Consider the following 11,576-nt stretch of genomic DNA (forward strand, 5'->3'; position numbering starts at 1 on the left):
CTTTAATCCTCACCAGCCAGAGAGATGGCCCGCTGATACCGAGGGGATTGTTCGCGACTGCGGCAAAGCGAGAGTACTGAGTGGGGGTATACTTTGCAGCGGCCAGAGACAAAGAATGCCCAGTTTACGGGAATGATGCACTTCTCGTGTCTATTCAAGAAACGCGTGGTCAGTATGCCGCAAGATGGCGAAATGCTTATTTGGCTGCTTTTTTTTGGGAAGCGCGCGGGGAGGTTGAGGGCAAAGTGGTGGTGAGTAGGCAGGAGAGGGGAAGCGCGAGCGGGACAGGGCAAGAGACTTACGGCGAAGTGATCTCAGCTCTTGTAGGCCTTTCTTTCCGGGGAAGAGAAAGCGACGACAGAAATGCTCGACGTTATGGATTATTCGCAGACCAGAAAGTGTGGTAGCGTCTCGCGTCGTCGTTGAGAAAATTTTCGTCGTCCCTGTGCGGGATCGAGTTCGCCTGTATGGGGTGGGATTCGCCGCTGGAGATAGGGCCGTCTGTTGATAGCTTCGCCTTTTTTTCAGCAGGTACCGCTCTTGCCGTAAACAGCGATGCGGAGTTCGTCTGTTTGATTGATCGTCGTTGTTTTGAATGTGTTGAAGAGATGGAAATCTCTAGATCGCGTTGTCGTCTTGAATAGACGTATCGTCGCCGTTGGGTCAAGAGGTGGCCTCGTGGGGGAAAAAAGAGGCTTTGGGGGAGGGAGAGGTGAGGGTGGGTTTGAGGAGGATTTTCGTGTTTTGTGTTGGGCGGCGGCGGGCTGCTCGGTCGGAAAGGCAGGAGTCGGCAGGAGGAGCGCAGAAAATGGGAGAGGAAAAGTGAGAGGTGTGGAGGGATTGGTCTCCTCTGCCTGCGTCTGGGTGAGAAAAGCGTGAGGGGGGTCACTCGTACTACAGGGGGGAAGGCTAAAGAGGGATAGTGCTATGGGCACTAAGTGATCGCTGATGGGTGTGGGTGGTGCAGATATTATGGGCTCTGGAAGCGTTAAAGGCAGGCAGGATGGGCAAGAAAAAAGAGATGGCAAACCCAGAGGCGACGGAGAAAATTAAATTAGGTTGCCTTTGAGATGAATTTGCACTTTGTACGGATATCTAGGGTGCAAGAGGGAAAACAAGGTGAGAGCGGATGTCATGTTATGTCTGCTTATGTTGTTTTGTCTCTTCTTCTGTTCGCGTTTCCGCTGCTTCACTATGTCGCTCCAGAACGGACAAGCGGCTTCAAGAATATGAAAATGAAAAGCGAAGCCGAGGATCGTGGTCAGAAATGAGGCAAGGCGGAGGGCGAAGAGAAGGGGAAAAAAAAATTAAAGAGAGGGAGATCTGTACAGGATAAAATTGGGGTCGAAGTAGTGTGTGGTCTCGACTTTTTTTTTTCTTCCTCAGTCCCCGTCTAATCCGTATCTACGTTTCTTTTTGTTTTTTTCCTCTCGCGCCTGCCAACTAGGTAGATGCCGCCCCCGACTAAGGTACGTACGCGCATCGCTCCACGTCCTCCCGCCTGCTAAGGAAGAGTTGCCCTCCCTCCATAGGTAAGGTAAGCACACCAGCAAGGAAGTGAGGGTGTGGTGTTTTGAAGCGTGTCCCTGGTGGGATTGGCACATTTTGGTGCATCACTGCATCTTTGCATCAGCAAGCGCCTCCCGTTGTCCGTTTCTCAGCACGCCAGTCGCCCACCCGCCGACCAGCCAGGGAGCTTCAGGTTGGGCAGGAGTGGCAGGCACGTTTTTCTCGGCGACGGGAGGAATGGGAAAGCGCGACCCAGGGCATGCGTAAGGTACTGACTGGTAGGGTACCTAGCTGCGGCAGGGGGTGCCTGCCCTTGGGTTTTGTTCGCGCCTTCCCTTGCTTGCCTCTCACCTTACCCGTCTTGCCGGCCACGGCAACTACCGTAACACGCCTACCTGCCTCACCTTGGGTCAGATACATCTGTATGGCATACATAGTAAGTAGGATGGTTGGTTTCGATATCTTTCATACCTAGGTATAGGTAAGTAAGGTAAGGTATGTGCAACATCATCTTAGGCAAGGGCTTTTTATATTTATTAAGGTATTGAAGCCAGAAGGTGCTGCTGGGAGATGCTCCATAAGGATACCTACTCTACCTTATCCAAGGAAGCATGATGGCAAATCTGTCATGGTATTGTCCCTGAAGTGCCAGTCTGGGGCATTGTCCACCCGTGGAACACAGAGAACAAATCCACGACCCAGCGGCAAGGGTCAGCCACAGGGGCCTCATCGAGCCTGAAAGCTTGCTGGAGGTGAAGCTCCTCAGTTGGGAGTGGTAACACTCCATGAGCGCGGAAGCCTGTGGGCCGTCTCCGTATGCCGTGGTAGTGGACGTTGGGCTGGGGGCCTTGGACGTGGTACTGGTGGATGAAGGTGTCACGCACCGGGGGTCATGAAGAGATGAAAAACCCCACCCGCCGGACCGACTGGCTGTTGACCATGGTCCAAGTCATCGAATCGACGGGACCCGCCGCGGGAGCTGGAGCTGGAGCTGGAGCTACGGCTGTTCTAAACTTGTATCATGGCGGCGTTCCGCCGAATATCACATCCGGCTCAGCCTCCCCCTTGATAATCCCGAGCGTCTAGTGCCAAAGTCATCGCCCAACTATATTTGCTGCTCGGGCCTTGGTACCCACATCTGGTTTGTTTACATCCAGAAATGTTTCTCCAAATCCCCGAGTGAGAGTCCTTTCCCTCCCTTGCAACCAGATATCCGGCTTGCAAACTAACAGTGCGGCCCATGCGAGTCAAACATTTGGACGGAGATTATCTGCCCAACCTTACGTACCTAGGTAATACGCGCAGTAGGTCATTGGCATTGCATTGTGATAACTTCCTTCCTATGCATGCAGTTTATTGATACACCTGTTCTGATTCCATGCAACTCTACCTATCTTAGGTAGGTACCATTAACGAGCGTCTCTGGATTATTTGCCTCGGAAAGGTGTCCGGTAGGGAAGGTATGTTTGTGTGCCGGTCTGCCGCCTGAGGCCTTCCATACGTCACTGGACAAAATAGTATGCCGGCCAATACCCCAACATACTAAGGTAGGCACGTTCCATCGCCTACCGCCCTATCGATGCTGTCTTTCATATTGTACGAAGTACTTGTCTTTTCTATTATCTCTCTTTATGCTTTTTTCTTCAAGTATTTTTCATAGAATCAATAGGGGGCAAAGAAAAAGGAAATGGTAATGATAGTAGCAGGGATCTAGACAAGTCGAGCGGAAGATTATTCTGTCACTCACTCGACTGTCTCTCTTTCCTTCCACCTGTGGCTTGCGCAGGCGCTGAGCTTGATTTCCTTCTTACCTTAAGCTTTGCCTTCATACATCTTGGCATTTGCTTTGTAAGATCTGTCCCTCGTCCCCAAGCCTGCCACAGACCTGACGCTGATTACCCACTGGCACCTTACAACACAGAAAGACGTCTGCCACCACCGTTTCCGTCCATCATCCACAAGTCTAGATTGCAAGACATCTCGGGCCAGAAAACCCACAAACAGGGCGATAGTCGTTTGCCAAACAAATCACTAGTCTTCCGTTTCAACTCTACTCTATGTATAGCACTCGAAATTCCACATGTTGCAGCCTCTGCGACGCTGAGCCGACAGGCTTGAACGAGACCGACGACGGACAGCGATGACCCCTTCTGGACCGATGGTTCCCCCAACGCTCAGCTTGTGCCTTCCCTTCAACAGCGCAACGGAAGCAATCCCATCCATGCCGCCCTCCCTCGGCATCTCCCTTCCTCGTCTCCGCCTGCGAGCTGGTTTCTGAGTGTCACTCCTCAATCATAGCAACATGATCATCAGGGTCCGACCCCGAATAGGCCCCTGAGTAACGCCATGTCAGACGGTCTACCGGGTGGCCACACAAGTCAAGGCGCTCGCCAATACCACCATTCACCGCATTCATCTGAAGCCGCTCGCGCTCGACACAACCTACATTACCGCTAGTCATCGTGTGTACGTGTCGTGTGTTTCTCGCACCGGAACTTTATCAATGCTGCTGAAGACGACGGCGAATCGTACGCAGACCAGACGCTCCATGTTTCCGCGTCCAGGGACAGTCAACATCTATACGTCGGAAATCCTCAAGCATCCAATTGTTCGCAGGCGCTGCTCCATGGCAGTAGAATATGAGACAGTGACACTCGAGTCCTGTGTCTGCCTTGTTCAATGAGTGACGCTCTCGGTCCACGTTCGCTTTCAGACACCACCCGCCTATACCCCAACCCTCCAAAGACTTCTCCGTCTCACCACTCAATAGATGCCAAGATTAGCCTCTACTCAATACTCAAAAGCTTCCCCGCGTGGCACGGCCACCTGAGGGAAAACGCCAACGCTTCGAAGATCAGCTGAAGAGACATGCAAGCCAGCTCGATGCAGGACATTCTTTCCGTCCTTTTTGGCTCTCTCCCAGGCCTCACATCCGGCCCGAACATTTGACGACTCGTTCGAAATATCAAACCCGCGAGGCAACAAACCCAGTGAGTCAGATCAAGACATACCAATCTAGCGTCGATCATATCGCGGTATCGACAGAAGCGTGGTTCTGACACCACTGCAACCACCGTTAGGTGCCAGCATCAACCCAGCCAACTGCTACCGTTGAGAATCCGAGCATTATACTCTCACAAAACGGCTTGAATCGGGTCAAGGACTTTCAAGGGCAGCAACCAACCAAAGGCATAGTGATATTTCCCTACCTAACTTACATCAAAGGCCAACTAAGCATACTCTTCATCAGACAGGGCTGTGGAGCTGCTAAGATGGGCTAACTGACCCCATTCCTTTGACCGGCTCGATGCCTATTCGTTCCCTCGTCCAGAGCCTTGCCCAGCTCTTAGTTGCCAACCAGAGGCTGACGGTGGCTTTTAACCACACCCACCAATGCGCTCTAGGTTCTGACGACCGAGACTTGAAGCGGTCAAGGCGAAGATTTGGCACGGGCACTCAATGGAGAGATATCACCCGAAAATCGAAAATTGTCTGGCCTGTAAAATATTGGGGTAGCCTTATTGCATTGGAAAATTTCCCAGCCGATCTTTGAGTGAATTCCGGCACATGCCGTTCAATTTCTCTCTGCTGAAAATGTGGACGAAACGGGACCTCACGTCACGTCAGGGCCGAAATGTTCAACAAGAAAGTGACTGTGGGGAGACGCAAGCTACGGAACGAACGGCAAAAGACTTCGACCGCAGCAAAAGTATGCCAACTACGTCAGTCATGTGTCTGTCTGCCTGTCAGTCAGCCTGCATCCACGGAAGCTGTGCAGCATGTAAGTGTATGAAGATTGCGTCAGGTCATGTCGTGCAGCACATCCTCCTTTGTATTTACTAGGCATTCTGCTTGATAGGTAAGGTAATCAGTTGAGCCCATCGACTACAGACACGCTCGCGGCCGTCGGCCAGGACCGAAAGATCTACATCTGAGTACGGGTGCCCCTCCTATCCAAGAGATGCCATGGCCGCCGCTCTCAGTCGATGAGTAGGGGGAGAGGGAGGGGCAGTCGGGGAAAAGTGGCCCAGTTACATCAAGTCAAGTAGTTTACGTGATCCAATTGGCGACGCCCCCATCCATACCGACGTCCCTCCCCCCGCTCGCTGGCTGACCTCTGCCCTTTCCAGCGTCCAATGAGAAAAGCCCGTCAGCCATGGCTTCGAATGGGTACAAGCCACGCAATTCTGCTTTTCCATTCAGATGAAGGCCTTTTCAAGTCCATCTTCCTCCTGGTTAATACCCCCAACTTTTCGGGGGTGGGTACGCATCACATGACTGCCCCGCGACGTCCCGCCATCAGGCACACTCACACACACACACACTCACTTCTACGCAGTGGTGGGTTGGTCGTGGTGGTCGTCATTCCTCACCGATTCAATGCCCCTCCACCACAGACTGAGCGACGTGGCAGCGCATCCCTAGTGCCCACCCTCCCTCCTGCCCCTCGTGGACGTGTGCCTAGGCAGACAGAACATGTGGACTCTCACTTCCGCGCAGCCTTGTCATGTTTCTGAAGTTGCAGTTCAATCGTTATACTCTCAGCTAATGGTTTGAGGCTCTTGAGTTTCTTTGCATGAAGTTTTGAGGTTCCCTTAAGCGTGATAGCCGCTTAGGGATGAGGCTCCGTTGAGTCTAGGTAGTAAGCTCGCTTGTAGAAAGTAGTGTCCCTGACCATTTTCACGACCCATCTCATCAAATGCTACAAGGCGTTAGTACATCCGGCTCCAGTCTTTCTCTAACTTGCACTTTATTTCGAAACTACTCATAGACAGATACAAGGGAAATCAGGTGTAGATAGATATGTGACTTACTATCAGCCCCTGGGAAAGTACGTACATATGTAGTGGCGCTATCTTGCGATTGATGGGATACCGGGTGCTTGTGACCGATTTGCTCGTCTGTGGGCGGAACTCCGCCATCTCATAGATGGCGCGCCTGGGGTCCTCAGCAACTCACATGGTGGCAGTAGAGCCTGGGCGTTGTGATGTTATGTCAAATAAGCAGGTTTGTGTTTACTCCTACATCTCTCCTCTGGGAAGTCAAATACCCCGTAGTGCTTATCCATGTACAACAACAACATAGCCATCCATCTTGGAGTTCCTGACGTACACTCTGAGATGAACGTCAAATCCCCCATTGTTCACGTTCCAACCTCCATGTAGGTGAACATCTAACACGGAGTAGTTTTAGACACTTCAAAGGAATCTTGAAATCAAGGCGAGGTAGATAACTTACATTTCATCAACCCCAGTCATGGGACAGTTTCCATAATTGGATATAACACGGATGACAGATCGTCCAAGAACTTCAAAACATCAGGATATAAGGAAGACGTAGTATATTTTCAACACGCGCGCGCACTTTCATGTTGCACACTCGGAAACGTCTTATTCGACGTCATGCCCATACCATTCACACTACATACAAAGGTCTCGGATAGGTCCAACTTCAAAACACCTTCCCCCATCGCTCTATCCTTCAAGAGATATGGTCAGGAACACCGATAAGCAGGAAAAATTTGGAAACAACGACAACATCTCTTCTTTCCTTCATCACTCTCGAAACATTTCATACTCATGACTTAAAAGGAAGAAGTAAAAAAGAAGAAGTCTCTCTCAATACTAGCTAAGCTAAAGAAGAAAAGCCTCTCCGATCTCGCGTGGGCGGTATAACGGTGTGTTTGTGTGTGCGTGAAGCCTCCCCTACCCCCCCTCCTTCGCTAGCCTAATAAAAACTCTTCCTTGATCCGAAAACGCCCTTGAAGCCAAAGCTATGTTTGGTGAAAGTTCGCAGGGAGCATTCCCTCAACTTCTTAAACGCCTTGTGATTCAACCCACTGAATAAAGTCAAGCAAGAAACAGGAAGAAAAAGTATTGATGGTAGTAATAGGCACGCGGCCTCGCTATAGTAGACGCGACGCACGGGGTGTAGTTAAAGGATACTGTGTAAAGTTGGGGGAATCGTGACGCGAGGCGTAGTTGTCTGGAAAATGAAAAGCAAGCAAGGGGGAGAAACAATCGGGACATGTCGTCGGGGTCTTCTCTTGTACAAATACAATTTCGTTAAAAAACACAAGATTTCATAACAGACGGGCGTTGCGACTCTCCGTGAGGAGAGGGTGTTGTCGTTGAGAAAGCCAGAGAGAGGGCAAAAAGCACATCTATCTCCTCCTGGCAGATGCTCGGGCACTCGTGCGCTTGCGAACTTTGTTGTTGTTGCTCGACTTGGCCTTGCTGACAATCGTGTCCGCCACTTCGTCGTTGACGGTTGGCGATGCAGTGATAGTACTGTCCTCCACATCAAAGGCCAGGCCCTCGAGCTCCTGCTCGTCCATGTCGGTGAGGTCCTCGCTAAGACTCCGGAGCGCCTCGCGGCCGGTCCACGTCTCCTCGACAATGGTCGTTCCCTTGGGCTTGAAGTCGGAAAAGTACCAGGGGACGCCGCCCTCGGACAATGGATCCGTGGACTCATTTCCCAGGCTGCCGTTGGACTGCGGAGGCGTTGGAGGCGCTGGCTGCGTTGGTCTGCTAGCAGGCACATAGCCGGCCTCAGGCGGCGTGTCTGTGGGCTGAACAGTCGGAGCCACTGACCCTTCTATCTTGACAGCAGCCTTGCCGTTGCCCTCATGCCCCGCCACCGATGAATTCGATGAGTGGACGTCGCTTGGCTTGTCCAAAGTTGAAGTGTTGACTTCAATATTGCCGTCATCTTCTTCTCCTTCGGCATCGACGTCCATCTCGTCTGCTGCCGCGCCGGCTGTAGCACCTGCACCCTTGACGCCCTCGTCGTTTGCGACGGTGATCTGCTCAGTAGCAGCATCCACCATGATAGTATCCTGGCTGGGTTCGGTGCTCTCCTCTGTGCGGGAGACGTTGATGGATGGCTGACGGAATTCGATGCTGGCTTCCAGCATACCCTCGAACTCCTTGGCCAGAGTCTCATACGGCTTGTGCGTGATTTCGGCCTCTGTTTTCAGGGCCGTCTCAAGTTGTGGCTGGACAGCCTTGAGGATTCGTTTGCCGAGCGTTTTCCTCTGCCTCGGGTCGTGGAAGTTCTGCTTTACAGGCGAGAGAGTGCCGCCTTGGGAGGGGTTTTCAAGGTGGGTAGGCTCCGTATTGATACCGACATGAATCACTTCACACAAGTCATGGGTGAAGACGAGGGTGTTTGTATAGAATCGGCACTCCAGTTTCTCCTGGAGTTCCAAGAGGCCTTCTTTAAAGATGTTCTTGTCGAGGCTTCAAGTCTAGTTAGCAATATTGTTCGACAAGGCAGATGGCATCACTTACAAAACCGCCTTTTCAACAACCGGTCCCAGCAGCTTGGCGATTGGGAAATAGCAAGTGTCCACAAATTCTTGCTCGAGCTCTGCAGCGTCGAGCTTCTCTTGCTCTCTCTGGACGACGCTTTCCGAGAGAAGCTTCAGTTCCCAGAGGTCCTTAAGCAACACCTCGGCGAATTCGACACGCCGTGAAAGACGGGCTTTCCCAGATGGACCCATTTGCGCAAAGTTCCGCCTTGTGAGCTCCATCGATGAGAAGGTCTCCATCTGCAACTGCAGTCGCTTGAGAAGCGCCGCACCACGGCGGGCCTCCCGCTTAAGCGTCCAGTAGCGACATGCTTCACTGACGAAATCCTTGCGCTTGCGGAACGGGAACCGAGAAAGCGCCTGTTCGACGATCTCAAAGACAGCTTGGGGAATGATGGGCGCCCCTGAAGGCAGCTTCCAGATCTGCTTTCCGGGTTGCCCCTTCTTCTTGTCCCCGCCAACATAGGACGCAAATTTGGCCCCCGTCATTTGACTTTCGTCAGGCGGGTGCTCCGTTAGAGCATTGCGGTGATTTGCAGCCAGCGCGTGAGCTGTTGCCTGGCTGTCTGCCCAGATCCGTCCCTTCATTGCCCTCTTGTAGAACTTTTTAGCTTCTCGCGCTGCTTGAGCGACGCCGTTGTCTTTGGAATAGTCGGGAGGACAGTGTTTGTCGCAAAAGGCCTTCAGTATCATGCTGTTATCAAGAACTGCAAGCGCCCCGTGACTATTCTTCATCTTGAGGAAGAGGCGCGATCGTCGGGCGCACGTTACGTGAAACGCTTGGTAGCAAGATTTGTTACTGCACTGTATGCAGGCACCCATCTTTTGATTGCAGATATAGCAATTCAACTTCCAGCGCGTCTTGGGCACTTTTTCCACATCCATGACAGGCTCCATGAAAGTGGCATTACCCAGGGACACTTCAGGAATCCACATTGCGCAGAGAAGGTGCGCCCACTTTGATGAATTGGTCTGCTTGAAAGCGCCGTCTGTGTTGGGGCAGAAGATGCAAGTCTGTGGAGCAGTTTAGTAATGCTGTCAAGGAAGTAAAATGGCGCGGGAGAAAATCTTACCGGTACGCCTCGGCCGATGAGCTGACACTTCCTGCAAAGCCATTGGCCTTCTGGAATGAAGGGCACACCGTAACACTCCTGATGGACTGCGAGGTCGCATCCGTCGCAGAAGACAATAGCATTGGTGTTTTCGCAGTCGCCGTCATCGCAAATCGCGCATTTGCTGTCTTGCTCCTCCCCAACTTGTGGTTCGCCATTGACGGCCGCGGCCGAACTAGACCGCGGCCGATGGGTCTGAGGCGGTTTAGGATTGGGCTTTGGTATACGTTTTTCCAAAGCATGCCATTCTTTTTCGATTTTCGTAATGGCAATCTCAAATACTTCGCGGGTTATTGGTTCCAGTTCGTTGCCCTTCCTTTGTTCCCTGTTGTACACCTCCAACCACTTGTCATCCTGCTCATCCATATCGTACTCAACACGTCCAACATTGGTGCCAGATATCAGGGGCGCTTCACCATCGACCTTGGCCGCTGATTGTTCGAGGTCGTCCTCCAGATTTGGCTCCGCCGCTTTGATAAGCCTGCCCTCGGGACGCATGTAACGATCAGTCTCCTGATATCCTACATTCATCATCGACTTGTCTACGTATCGCGCTTGGCCAAAACTCTTGCTCTCGAATTGCTCAACCTGATCGGATCTGCGATAAGAAGGTGCCTTAAGGTCCAGACGCTCTTTTGGGGTTTGATTCCGGATAGGCAGGACTTGGGGTAGTCTTGGTGTCGCTGCTGGGGCCAGATCCCGACCGAGGAAAGAGACAGATTCACGGGGTGGTCTCGTGCGACGCTTCTGCGGTGTTTCACTTCCAGCAACGGGAAGGCTGAAGTAGGAATTTGTGGTGGGCGCTGGTGTATTGCCCGTCGAAGCCGGGTTCATTTCTCTCAAGGGCGTATTGGATCCATTCATTGGGCTGGATGGCCGTATTCCTGCTGGTGTCCTCGGAGGCGATTTGGCGACAGGGAGAGGGAGTCCATCGACTTCTTCAGAGCGGAACATCATGAATGTGGCATCGATATCGAGCTTGGGATGGAATTCCTCCCAGCCCCGTTCTTCTCTGGGCTTGTATCCTTCGTTTTCTGCAACGGCCGCTGCGACAGCCGCAGCCGAACTGAATTCCATGTCTTCTCGGTCCGCAGCGGTTCGTAATCTTGCGCTTCGTTCTCGTCTGGGAACTATCGCCGACACGCTGCGCGGCTCCCTTGGCGGTCTCCGCACTGCTGCGATGGGCGTCTCAGTTCCATCATCGTCGATGAAACGTCCTCCACCACCAGCACCTCCAGGAATATATCTTCTTCTCTTAGGCGCCGGCTCGGTATGAGGAACTGCGGAAGGGGTGGCGTGGTCGCGCGTAGATCGGCCGGAGGGAGGTGGTGCGGGGGAATCTTCGAGATCGCGCGCACTGCGTGTGGCATTGGTTGTACCTGGAGGACGTCCGCGTTTTCGGCCGGTAAAGGATCGCCTCGGTGTTGAAGGCTTTGAAGGCATGTTTCGCGATTATTGGCCCAGTATTAGGGCTTCTTTCGATGGTGATTAAGAAAGGTGGTCGGAAATCAGCGCGTCAGGAGGAGGTGGCGCGCGGAGTGGTGGTACGGCTGGAGGAAGGGGCGGGGCATTGGCGAAACGGTACCGCGCACGTATCTCCGGCACGCAACAAGGTTACAGTGCAGTTGCGAAGGTGATGCTGC

General features: G+C 52.5%; 1 protein-coding gene across 1 annotated transcript; it reads right to left on the reverse strand.

Moving 5' to 3' along the window:
* Positions 1-7,672: 7,672 nt before the first annotated feature.
* On the reverse strand, positions 7,673-11,376 carry N0V96_007970 (uncharacterized protein; the record flags this gene model as incomplete). The annotated part of the gene is made up of 3 exons (XM_053194359.2): positions 7,673-8,750; positions 8,802-9,835; positions 9,895-11,376. 3 exons carry the CDS (start codon positions 11,374-11,376, stop codon positions 7,673-7,675), a joined length of 3,594 nt encoding a protein of 1,197 aa, XP_053048209.2.
* Between the last annotated feature and the right edge of the window lie 200 nt (positions 11,377-11,576).

This window comes from Colletotrichum fioriniae, assembly GCF_027942845.1.
Source record: "Colletotrichum fioriniae strain IMI 355084 chromosome Unknown scaffold_9, whole genome shotgun sequence".
NCBI lineage: Eukaryota > Fungi > Ascomycota > Sordariomycetes > Glomerellales > Glomerellaceae > Colletotrichum > Colletotrichum fioriniae.